Below are 13,382 nucleotides of genomic sequence, written 5' to 3' on the forward strand. Positions count from 1 at the left end.
CATCCTCTCCAGCACCTGTTATTTCCTGACTTTTTAATGATTGCCATTCTAACTGGTGTGAGATGGTATCTCATTGTGGTTTTGATTTGCATTTCTCTGATGGCAAGTGATGATGAGCATTTTTTCATGTGTCTGTTGGCTGTATGAATGTTTTCTTTTGAGAAATGTCTGTTCATATCCTTTGCCCACTTTTTGATGGGGTTGTTTGTTTTTTTGTTGTAAATTTGTTTGAGTTCTTTGTAGGTTCTGGATATTAGCCCTTTGTCTGATGAGTAGATTGCAAAACTTTTCTCCCATTCTGTGGGTTGCCTGTTCACTCTGATGGTAGTTTCTTTTGCTGTGCAGAAGCTCTTTAGTTTAATTAGATCCCATTTGTCAATTTTTGCTTTTGTTGCCGTTGCTTTTGGTGTTTTAGACATGAAGTCCTTGCCCATGCCTATGTCCTGAATGATATTACCTAGGTTTTCTTCTAGGGTTTTTATGGTATTAGGTCTAATATTTAAGTCTCTAATCCATCTTGAATTAATTTTCGTAGAAGGAGTAAGGAAAGGATCCAGTTTCAGCTTTCTACTTATGGCTAGCCAATTTTCCCAGCACCATTTATTAAATAGGGAATCGTTTCCCCATTTCTTGTTTTTCTCAGGTTTGTCAAAGATCACATGGCTGTAGATGTGTGGTGTTATTTCTGAGGCCTCTGTTCTGTTCCACTGGTCTATGTACCTGTTTTTGTACTACTACCATGCTGTTTTGGTTACTGTAGCCTTGTAGTATAGTTTGAAGTCAAGTAACGTGATGCCTCCAGCTTTGTTCTTTTTGCTTAGGATTGTCTTGGCAATGCAGGCTCTTTTTTGGTTCCATATGAACTTTAAAGCAGTTTTTTCCAATTCTGTGAAGAAACTTATTGGTAGCTTGATGGGGATGGCATTGAAACTATAAATTACCTTGGGCAGTATGGCCATTTTCATGATATTGATTCTTCCTATCCATGAGCATGGTATGTTCTTCCATTTGTTTGTGTCCTCCTTTATTTCACTGAGCAGTGGTTTGTAGTTCTCCTTGAAGAGGTCCTTTATATCCCTTGTAAGTTGGATTCCTAGGTATTTTATTCTCTTTGAAGCAATTGTGAATGGAAGTTCATTCCTGATTTGGCTCTCTGTTTGACTGTTACTGGTGTATAAGAATGCTTGTGATTTTTGCACATTAATTTTGTATCCTGAGACTTTGCTGAAGTTTCTTATCAGCTTAAGGAGATTTTGGGCTGAGACAATGGGGTTTTCTAAATATGCAATCATGTCATCTGCAAACAGGGACAGTTTGACTTCTTCTTTTCCTAATTGAATACCCTTTATTGTAAATTTTTATTGAAATCAGACATTGCAAATATTACTTTGTTGGGTGCTTCTTATTCTTGTACTTTAAAAAATTCTTGAACTTTGTTCTGTGTCCACTTTGAGGAGTACCCTGTGTTAGAACTTTGTTGCCATTGACAGACGGCCTGAAGGCATAGAGTGGAGCTCTTTGAGAATTTTAAGAAGAAATAATATGAATTTTAGTGCCTGGTAGATAAGAAGTTTACAGAATTTTCTTTCATTGCAACATGCTTGATGGTACAATTTAGGAGCTAAGTTTCCTGTTGACCTGTAACCACTGGAGGCTACACCTTTTTACCAAAATAACCTAGCTGCTGATTAGTCAAAGTGGCTTTAAGTTAGTGTACAAAATCTCCCTATGAATAGCACTGGCTTTCCACCAGCTGCCCAGTGCTACAGGCTTTTCTGAAGCAAGTCATGGTCCAGTTAAGTGTTCAGGAACTTTCTTCTTACTAAGTTAATCCACATCAGAACCTTTCTGAAGCACCAGAAACATTGCCTAGTGTCCAGCTGATACACCACACAACCATGCCATGCAAAGGCACATCAACTCATACGCATTGCTTCCCATCAGCCTGCTAGGCATAAAAATCTTCACTTCCTCTCTGTTTAGGACAATCTACATAAATTTGTCCAGCATACCCAGTGGTTCTCAAATATTAATGTGTAGTAGAATTACCTGCCATGCCTGTTAAAATGTACTTTCCTGAGTCTTACACCAGGGAATCTCTATTTGGTAGGTGTTAAGTGTCGGGTTTTGCCTAAAATTGTAACAGGTTCTTATTGCCCAAGGGGATGAAATTGGACTGAAATTCAGCCCATTTTCAGCTTGCCAAACCATACACTCTAGTGTGGGCCTGGTATACTAAGAGGAAGGAGCACCTTAAATTTATTTTAGTTTCATCTGCTTTCCAAGCCTAGTGTCTGTGGGGATATATCCACAAGAGCAGTGAGGGTAGGGAAGACTTTTTATAATGTGCACAAAGGCTCTCTATGCCCTGGCATATTAGTCCAGGGCTCCCAAAAGGGAGATGCCAGACAGGGCTAGAGATACAAGAGATTGCTTAGAAGAAACATGTGTGATGAAAAAAATAAGAAGAAAGCCAGGAGAAGCAGAGGGAGAAAGCAACACAGGTCTGACCCTTGTGAACAAGAGAGGGAGTCAAGGAAGGTTAGTTGGAAAAGCTATAGACTATATGTAGGTCTAAGAAAATTTGGTAAAGCTGATGAGGAGTCCTCTAGCCAAAATCACCCAGCAGAGGAAGCCTGCATCTTAAAGGAGTGGGCCTGCCCTGGCATCTCTACCATGCTTAGTCATGGGCTGGAAGGAGTCATGAGAAGTGTAGTCTCATGAAAAAATAGTAGATTTCAAGGTAATTATGCTTCTGAAGTTGGAGATCTAAGAGGTGCTTGTTCATGGCTCACATACAGAATTAGTCCATTCTCACGTTGCTGTGAAGAAATACCCAAGGCTGGGTAATCTATAAAGGAAAGAAGTTTAATTGGCTCACAGTTCTGCATTGCTGGGGAGGCCACAGGAAACTTACAATCATGGTGGAAGGCAAAGGAGAAGCAGGCACCTCTTCACAGGGTGGCAGGACAGAGTAAGAGCAAGCAGGGGAAATGCCAGACAACTTATAAAGCCATCAGGTCTCGTGAGACTCACTCACTATCATGAGAACAGCATGGGGAAACTGCCACATGATCCAATTATTTCCACCTGGTCCAGCCCTTGACACATGAGGATTATAATTCAAGATGAGACTTTAGGTGGGGACACAGCCAAACTGTATCACATACCTAATGAGGAAGGCCTTGGAAATTTGTCTTTGTAAAAGTTCTCCACTCCCAAGGGATTCCAAACACCTGGTCCAGTGAATCACCCTTAGAGAAACACCTGCCTAAATTTTTTAAAAGAAAGGTATATTAACTGTCCTTAAGGAAAAAGAATGTCCAGACTTCCTAAACACAAGGTCACACTCTTGGGAACTGGAATTGGGGAAGCTCCCCAATTCCTCTCTGATCAGCGTAGCCTAGAGCATGGTTATATTCTCAAGAAATGACTCTGCCCCATGTTCTGCCACGTGTGTTGTAATAGGAATGAGCTGAGTGGAACAGGCACCCAGAGGATGGAAGTCAAATCTGCCTCAGAGGCAGGGTCAGGGAAAGGGTCTTTGAAGGTGGGAAAAGCACAGGTAAGGTGTGGAGAGAAAGGCATGTCTAGAAGAGTGTGGAATAGTCTATTTGGCTACATGGAAAGAGTGCACGATGGGGAGATAAGTTGGTTCCATGCTTGGAGGAACAGATTCAGTGGAATGTGAGTTTGGGAGACTGGGATTTAGGCATCATTGCCTGAAAATGTAAAAATACCTGGGAGGACATTTCTGCAAGGTGGCACTGATTGATGAGTCTCAGGCTGCAGGAGGACCTGTGTTGTTCTGAGCAAGCCCAGAAAGCAAACTGGGTGTCACCCAGACAGCATCTTGTACACCATTTCTGGGGAGAAGTACAGAGAACAAGACAGGGAAATAGTTGGGAGCTGTCACTACCTTCCTAGCTCTGCACAGGGCTGGCTCTGGCTCACAAAACACCATCGCAGCTCAAGAAGGGCCTCCTATAAAAAGCAAACAGGAGAAGAACTATTTGATGGTGAACGATTTATGAAGATGCTGTCTTAGCACCCTTTCCCCAACAATGTGAGTGGACGCAAATGGCTCAGTTGCTTTTCAGATTGGCTCCCAAGTGTTTACCTGGTCCCTGCTTGATTCAGCTCTCTCCCTTCCTCTACATCCTCACCTCCTGCTGCTCATCCTAAGACAAAGACCAAAACCTTTAACAGGGCCCTTTCTTAATGATCTAGCTTTTGCCATCTGTTCAGATCAGATCTAAACCAACTGGGCTGTTTAGAATTAAATTATTTTTGGTAACTATTGGTAAGTAAGATCAAGTAGGTGAAGTGATGAGAGCGCTAGATCTCTTCCCCTGACAACCCTTAGTCCAGTCCATGAATCAGTATTACCTGAGTGTCTGTTTAATCCACAACTCTCTCCTCACTAGACTGGTAGGATCATGGAAATAGGAACCAAGTCTGTATGCTCACTTGTAAATATCCAAGATCTTAGATGGTCTGATTCAAACAAGTACCAGTAATTTATTTCCTGAGTGTTTTAACTGTTACACTACCAGTCTGAAAAAACAAAAACTCAAGAAGATCCACTCTGAATAATAGCAACTATCATTCATTAAGCACCTAATATTTCCAGTCCCTACAACAACCTGCCTAGAAGACAGTATTGTCCCCACATACACCTGAACTGAATCTCAGAGCCAGGCATGGGCTTTGCCAAAAGCAAAGGGTTGCAAGCAAAGAGTTTAGCTGGGATTTGAACTCAGAACATTCTGACTGCAATGTCCCAGCTCCTCCCATGGCACCATCGCATTTCATGCCACTACTAGCCTAGTTGGTGAGAGCAACCCAAACCAATGTCTTGCTTTTTGAATACTTATGAATATTAGCTACCCATCAGTATGTCTTCCCCTTCCCTTGCCCCACAAACATGCCTGTTACCTGAGCTGTTGTCCTGGGGTGCATACCTGCCTGTTAATGGTGGATGTTAGTGATAAATGGTGCAGTAGAGTGGAGCATCTTTCCAGGTTTTGAACCTGGCTCTGCCACTGCTGTGGAAATACCACAGATCAAAATGGGCAATTTAGACTGTGTAGTTTGCTAATATTCTGGATGCAGGAAGGAATCGGAAGGAGCCAGACAGAAAACCATCTACAGAGGGATATGATTCCCACCTCTATAGTACCTGCACATTTTGAATTTTCTTCTAAAGAACTAGCCTAGTAATTTAAGGGAGTCCCCAGGGTCTCTTTCAGAGAGCTGCCTCTCTTAGTGCTTAGAAGTCTCTTTCTTCAAGAACTGCTGCTATGGTCTGAATGTTTGTGTCTCCCCAAAATTCGTATGTTCATACCTAATCCCCAACGTGATTATATTAAAAGGTAAAGTCTTTGGGAGGTGATCAGGTCATAAGAACAGAGCCCTTATGGATGGGATTAGACCCCAGAGAGCTCCCTCGCCCCTTCTGCCAAGTGAAGATATAGTGAGAGTTCACCATCTATGAACCGGGAAACAGGCCCTCACCAGACACAGAATCTGCCAGCACCTTGATATTGGACTTCCCAGCCTCCAGGACTGTGAGAAATACACTTCTGTTGTTTATAAGCCACCCGGTCTAAGGCATTTCGTTATAGCAGCCTGAATCAACTAAGACAAATGCATTTTTATTTTCCATGGATGCTGATTTCACATGCCACAGGGAAGATGTGTGGCAGAATGAGCTGTGGCACAGGAAAGTTTATGGCAAAGGTCTTATGGGATGGGATGGGAGGGAAGGGACAGCAGGAAGGTGGTCACTTCAGTAGAGGAAGGGTAAGTGTGTCTATCATTACCCCTTGCCAGCTGGGTGACTTTGGCCAAGTCGCTTAACCACTCTGTGCCTGTTTCCTCATCTAGAAAGTATGGCTAAAAATAAGATTTAACTTCAGGGGATTGCTATGAGTTGTAAACAAATGCATCCTTTATTATTATTGATATAGCTTGGCTCTGTGTCCCCACCCAATCTCACCTTGAATTGTAATAATTCTCACGTGTCATGGGAGGGACCCAGTGGGAGGTAATTGAATCACGGGGGCAGGCCTTTCCCATGCTGTTCTCACGATCATGAATAGGTCTCACGGCATCTGATGGTTTTATAAAGAGGAGTTCCCCTGCACATGCCCTCTTGCCTGCTGCCATGTAAGACGTCACTTTGCTCTTTCTTTGTCTTCTGCCATAATTGTGAGGCCTCCCCAGCCATGTGGAACAGTGAGTCCATTAAATCTCTTTCCTTTATAAATTACCCGGTCTCACGCATATCTTTATTAGCAGCATGAGAATGGACTAATGCAATTACCTAGAACTTCCTGTCTTGTTGGAAGGCACTTACCTTGCTAACTTAAATGTGAGATAATGCAATTACCTAGAACTTCCTGTCTTGTTGGAAGGCACTTACCTTGCTAACTTAAATGTGAGATAACATTTCATCTTGCCTCATTCACACAGACACATTTCATGGTCATTGCATGGTTTCTGCTTGGTGCTTACAGGTCCAGATTTCTTATTTAAACAGTCAGAGCTCATCCAAATTGGCAATAAATCCATGTCAACTCAGCACTCAAAGTGTAGAACAACAGCAAGTATAAAAAGAAATAGAATTTATTTTCATCTTCATCACAATAGTACCTTAAACTTCGGTCACTTACCATAATTTTTAATTCTCTATTTGATTCTGGGCATTGTAATATGTGGCTTTCTAGCTAAATGTCCCCCTGCCCCAACATGGAATATAATGCTTGGCACATATTAGCATATTCCCTGAATGTTTAGTGAATGTCCTCTAATAAATAGCCATAAAAGCTCCAGTTCAGGTCTAGAATATCACAGAAGTATTTATGCATGTTAGGAATCAGCTTCTGAATAAAATCTAAATTTGTTTGCTTACCATACTAGGCACTTCATTAATTGTCCCCAACTGTCCTATTTTACTTCATCAGCCCCCCACAACTCTCACACTCAGCTCCCAAGTCCCAGCCCCACCAAACTCTATCATTCCCAGAACAGGTCATGCCCTTTTACAATTCCAAGACCTTGTACTTGCTATTGCCTCTTCCTGAAACATCCTTTCCTTTTAAGCATAGCCAACTCCTACTGCACCTTCAAAAGCCCCATTTAAATAACTCCTCTTCAGGGATGTCTCTCAGACTCCCTAAGGCAGCATCAATACCTCCCTTCTCTGGACTCTCTCAATACCCTTTCTAGCACACCTATGAAGAGGCCTGGCCTTAGTCATGCTAAGGTCTGAGCTTAAAGTCCCAGCTTTGCAACTTATAAACTGTGAGACCTTGGGTGAGTATATGCAACCTCTCTGAAATTGTCTTTTCATCTGCTAACCAGCACCAATAGCAACCATCCCTGAAGGTTGCAATAGGAATGATCTAATTAGATCATTGCGAAGTGTATAGCAAACGCTCAAGAAATGGTAGACAATGGATACTTTCTAATGCAGCTCATGACCACATTGCAGTTCACCTGTGTATACTCCTGCCTCTTCTGTAAAACCCTAGATGACACCAACAGGTTCTGCAAGTATTTCTTATCCCTGGCAACTAGCACACTTAGTAGGTGCTTAAGCACATCCTTGCAGAATGCTTGTGTGCAGTCACGAATGAATACATCTGAGCTGTTTGATTTCCTAGAGTGCCCAGGCGGAGCGGGGTCACCCTGCAATGGCAGAGGCAGTTGTGCTGAAGGCATGGAAGGAAATGGAACCTGCTCCTGCCAAGTAAGTTCGAAAATGTGTTCTTCCTTTACTGGATTCTGCTCCCCATCTTCTTACCTGTTGATCCTCCTTAAATACACACACACACACACACACACACATGTGCACACACACATATACAGCAAAGTTCCTAAGAGGTAGAAGTATTAATTTTTTTAAAGTGTGCCATTTGCAACAAAATGACCATTTAGAGCCTGGGGGCCTTTAGGAGAATCAATTACTGCTCAGTCTTAAGCATATCCACTTACATAAATGGGTTTCAGGCCGGGCGTGGTGGTTCACGCCTGGAATCCCAGCACTTTAGGAGGCCGAGGGGGGCGGATCACGAGGTCAGGAGATGGAGACCATCCTGGCCAGCATGGTGGAACTTTGTCTCTACTTAAAACACAAAAATTAGTTGGGCATGATGGCCAGCACCTGTAATCGCAGCTACTTGGGAGGCTGAGGCAGGAGGATCAGTTGAACCCGGGAAGCAGAGGTTGCAGTGAGCTGAGATTGTGCCATTGCACTCCAGTCTGGGTGACAAGAGCAAGACTCTGTCGTCCCCCCCCCAAAAAAAAAATTTGAAACAATATCTATGTAATAACATTTGAACATCTGTTGAGAAAGTAAAATGAGGCCATATATGTGAAAATACTTTATGACACTATACAGGACTATAGAAATTGCTGTTATTGTTAATATTAATAATCACTATTAGCAGACGACCCTTATGGTGCTATCCTCTGCATCCTTTGTGAACCGTTAGGTTTACCAGTTCAAGATTTTCTTTTACCAGTTTAAGACTTTCTTCATTATCTCACGAGAGTGACTTTTTGCAAGTTTCAAGCCCTAGGGGATTTAAATACAAGGAAATCCTTCTGAAAAGGATTGAGCTCAACTGTCTTCAGAATTGCAAAATTGAGGTCGGGCAGGTGGCTTACACCTGTAATCCCAGTACTTTGGGAGGCTGATGTGGGTGGATCACTTGAGGCTAGGAGTTTGACACCAGCCTAGGCAACATGGTGAAACCTGTCTCTACTAAAAATACAAAAATTATCCAGGTGTGGTGGTGTGCACCTGTAATCCCAGCTACTCGGGAGGCTGAAGCAGGAGAACCTGGGAGGCGGAGGTTGCAGTGAACCGAGATCGTGCCACTGCACTTCAGCCTGGGTGACAGAGCAAGACTCAGTCTCAAAAAAAAAAAAGCAAAACTGAAAGCATTTTCCTTTCACCCTTGGGCGAAGTCAGGATATGGCTGCTAGCACTTGCTATCTATTTATATCTTTGGACTGACAAAGCAGCTTTCTCCTGCAGAGCTTCAGACCCTTAGTACAAAATGACACAGGGATTAATGCATGCAATGATAACACAAATAAACAGAAAGAAGAAGCTCCAGGAAAGGCACAAAGGGAAAATATATTTGAGAAACAAATGCTGAGTTGGAAATCCAAGGCCTTCCTGGTACCACGGGTCCCCTTGAGTCTAATGTCAACCACCTGGGGTGTTTTGCAGGAAGGGTTTGGTGGAACAGCCTGTGAAACCTGTGCTGATGACAACTTATTTGGACCCAGCTGTTCAGCAGGTATGTCTGATTTTTGTGTAATCACCACATTTGTAAGGGTTGACAGTCCACAGGAAAGATTACTCCTTGAGGAGAAAACACTGAATAGTTATGTGTGATAAAAAAGAAACTTCAGCAGAATTAAATTTAAAGGAGTTTAATTGGGCAATGAACAATTCGTGAATTGGGCAGTCCCCAGAATCACAGCAGATTCACAGAGACTCAGTGAAGCCGTGTGATGGAAGATTTATAGACAAAAAACAGGAAATGACGTGCAGAAATCGGAAGTGAGGTACAGAACTGGTGGACTGGTTACAGCTCGGCATTTGCCTTATTTGAACATAGTTCGAACACTCAGCAGTATATGAATGATCGAAGTACAGCCGCTGGGATTGGCCAAGACTCAGCTATTGTGACAGGCGCATACTCCTAAGTTGGGTTTTCAGTCTTGTCTACCTGTTAAGCTAGGTTGCAGTTCGTCCACAAGGACTCAAATATAGAAGTACAGACTCCTTATCAAGCCATGATTAGTTCACTTTAACATGTGTAACCAAGTCTACATAGGGAAAACAAAAAGTTAACAACAAAACTGTTAAATGCAGTCGTTGAAAACAGAGATAGTGTTTCCTGAGGTTCTCAGCCCTGGCATGTGCAGTCAGCTACTCCCTAGAAATGCTTCCAGCCATCTTTATGATCCCCTCTCCCCAGGCTCTAGGATTCCATCGCTAACTGTTCCTTGACTGCCCAACTTTTCTCTGGGCTCTTTCTGGATCCTGGTCTCAGCACAGATCCATAGGCTTCCAATTATACCGTGGGCCTCACCTTATTCTAATGGTTCCCTTCCTTTTGGGAGTTCACAAATAATTCCCTAAGGTGGTCAGACATTGTTGCTCCAAATTAAAGAAACAAACTTGAGACTGGCTTGTTCACTCTCTTATTTTTGGCTGCGTACAGAAGTAGACTTGAGATAGAGATTCGAGTAACAAGTAGTCAGTTTATTTGAATGGTGATCCCAGGAAACATGAGGATGTGAGGAAGTAATGTGGGGAAAATAAACAGGATATTATTAAGCCAAGTGCCACTGTGGACCACTGGAGCCTGATGCCCCGGGGGAGCTCTGGGGGTCAGTGCAGAACACACAGCTCAGTCATCTCACCCGAAGGGAGAGGGAGCCATAGTGCAGTAAGCAGAATAATGGCTCCCTGAAATGTCCACATCCAAATCCCTAGCACCTGGGAATATGGTAGCTTACATGGCAAACATAACTTAAGGTAGCAAATAGAATTAAGGTTGCTAATCAGCTGACCTTAAGATAAGAGATTATCCTGAGTTATCTGGGAAGGCCCAGTGTTAATCACAAGGGTCCTTAAGGATGGAGAAAGGAGACAGAAGAGGAGTGTCAGAGTTACGAGATGTGAGAAAGACTTGATCCGCCTATTTCTGGCTTTGAAGAAGGAAAAGCCATGAGTCAAGGAATGTGGGTGGCCTCTTGAGGCTGGAAAAGACAAGGAAACATATTCTCCCCAGAGTCTCCAAAAAGGAGCACAACACTGCCAACACCTTGATTTTAGCATAGTGATTTTGGATTTCTTACCTTCAGAAATGTAAGACAATAACTTTGTGTTGTTTTAAGACACTAAGTGTGTGGCAATGTGTTACAGCAGCGACAGGGAATCAATACACATAGTCAAGTGGGGAGAGTTTTTCACTCCCTGCCACTTAGAGTGTCTAGGGAGCACCCAGGCAGAGTGCCCATCCTCAGGTTCACACAAAACCCTCAGGCTAAGAGCTGTGGATCCTGGAAGTTAGCTGGAAGGCTCACAATCGCAGTCATTAAGGTCTAAAGAATGTGGGTATGGTAGAAACAGTGTCTGCTAGATCCACATCTCCCAAAAAGATGTGGGTAGCTTTTTGCCAACACCACTTGGGCTCTGACTTTCATAGAAAAATTAAACTCAGTAGACACTGCTTCGATTCAAATATTCTTGGCAAGGAAACCTATGTACACACAACACATCCCATCCCCATAAGTTTGCAAACTCTGTAATAAATTTTATCCGCAATTGCAGAGGCATTGCCTTATTCTAATCCATAAGGTCCTCTTAGGCAGCTGCTGTGGTATCTTTATTTCCAGTACCGTCTACCTGCTGCCTGCCTGGTAGACATTCACTACACTGTTGTTGGATGAATAAATGAGTGACTGAGGATATGACTAGATGAATCAATGAATGAATTATCTAGTTTGCTCCAGCGATGTTCTCCTGACCCAGAAGCATGGTTTTAGAACCCAGGCTTTAGACTCAGACAAGGTTTCAGCTCTAGGACTGCTAATCATGGAGACTTTATGAAGCATGCTGTCTAATATTGCCTCTTTTAGAGAGAATTTAATGGGATAATAAGTGCATAATAAATGTTGTGATTATTATTCCCTAGCATCACTTAATCATAGGTGTTTCTTCACCCACCATTCTATAGAGATTATTTCACAAGGCTGTTAGCAAAAGCAAATTTAAAACAGATATTGGGGCTGGGCTCAGTGGCTCACGCCTGTAATCCCAGCACTTTGGGAGGCTAAGTCTGGATCCGTTGAGGTCAGGAGTTTGAGATCAGCCTGGCCAATACAGTGAAACCCTATCTCTACTAAAAATACAAAAATTAGCTATGTGTGGTGGCGCAGGCCTGTAGTCCCAACTACTTGCAAGGCTGAGGCAGGAGAATCACTTGAACCTGGGAGTCGGAAGTTGCAGTGAGCTGAGATCGCACCACTGCACTCCAGCCTGGGTGACAGAGCAAGACTCCATCTCAAATAAATAAATAAATAAATAAACCCCAAAAACAATGGATATTGGTATCCCATGTGTTTTTAAAGTTAAACATTACATTAAAGGACAGCGACTAAAATGTAATCAGTCAACTGTATAGAAATAGCCTGTCTGCTCCCAAATTTACCCTTCCCTGCCATGTAAGAATTTAAATCACATATGCTAAATATATATTGAAATGGGAAGGAGTAAAGAAAGCATCCAGTGTTGCTTAGATCCCAAGAAAGCCTAGTAAATTGTCTGGAGATGACAAATGAGGAAGAAGACCCATGTTATCTCCAAGACACTGGCGTTGGTTACCGTTCAGCAGAGACGCACAGGGAAATTCCCAACATTTCCAAATAAAGGAAGGATCCTCCCTTCACACTTGGTGTCATGGAGAAAGGGCAAGTGAAAGGGAGAAAGATGGTTTCAACACCTAAATTTTTAGATAAGAAAACTGGAAACTTAAACTGAGACCCAAGAGAAAAACTTCCAAGCTGTGGATTCCAATGGAACTTTCTGTGATGATAGAAATACTGTCTGTTTGCACTGTCCCGTACAGTAGCCACTAGCCACATGTGACCATTGAGCACCTGAAATGGGGCTAGTGCAACTGAGGAGTTAAAATTCAAATTGCACTAAATATCACTTAATTCAAATTTAAATAGGCACATGTGGCTTGTGGCTACCAAATTAAATACCGTAGCTCTAGGATGTAACAATTAAGAGAACAGGCTTTAAACTCAGTCTGACCGTAGTTTGAAACAGACCCTACTTGGTGTGTGACCAAGGGCAAGCTATTTAAATCCCCTAAGCCTTTCTCATCTGTAAAACAGGAATAATAACATCAATTCCATGAGATTGACAACATAGTAAATCTCCTAGTATTATGTCACAAGCACTCAATCAATGGAAGTAAGTATTAAGTGAGGACAAAAATAATCCAACAGCAAGCAAGTCACTGATGAATGAATGGATGGATGAATGACTCAGCAATGGTTGGTCGTTTCCCACTGACAAGGACTATGGAGACTGCAAACCTTTTCATCCAGGCATCCACTGGGTGCCAGTGTTGTATCATCCAATGAGACGTTGGTCCAGGGAGGTGGCCATTCTGCCTGGAAGTAGGACAGCTGTATTAGGTGCAGTTTATTTTTAACACTCTCTGTAATCTTCTGTGGGAGCACTCTCCTCCTAGACTGCTCGTTGGTTTAGAGATGATTTCGAGCTGCAGCAGCCAAAGGTTTTCATCTCTGCTGCCAGTACCCCAGCCTGCTCAGTG

General features: G+C 42.7%; 1 protein-coding gene across 1 annotated transcript in view; it reads left to right on the top strand.

Annotated features, from left to right (window-relative positions):
- Positions 1–13,382, top strand: part of STAB2 (stabilin 2) — a 170,973-nt gene that overhangs the window by 20,356 nt on the left and 137,235 nt on the right. Inside the window, exons 4-5 of the mRNA XM_011935100.1 lie at positions 7,671–7,756; positions 9,248–9,317. Coding sequence (XP_011790490.1) covers positions 7,671–7,756; positions 9,248–9,317 — 156 coding nt within the window. The remainder of the gene's footprint in view (positions 1–7,670; positions 7,757–9,247; positions 9,318–13,382) is intronic.

Source organism: Colobus angolensis, unplaced genomic scaffold (assembly GCF_000951035.1).
Source record: "Colobus angolensis palliatus isolate OR3802 unplaced genomic scaffold, Cang.pa_1.0 Scaffold10, whole genome shotgun sequence".
In the NCBI taxonomy this organism is placed as follows: Eukaryota; Metazoa; Chordata; class Mammalia; order Primates; family Cercopithecidae; genus Colobus; species Colobus angolensis.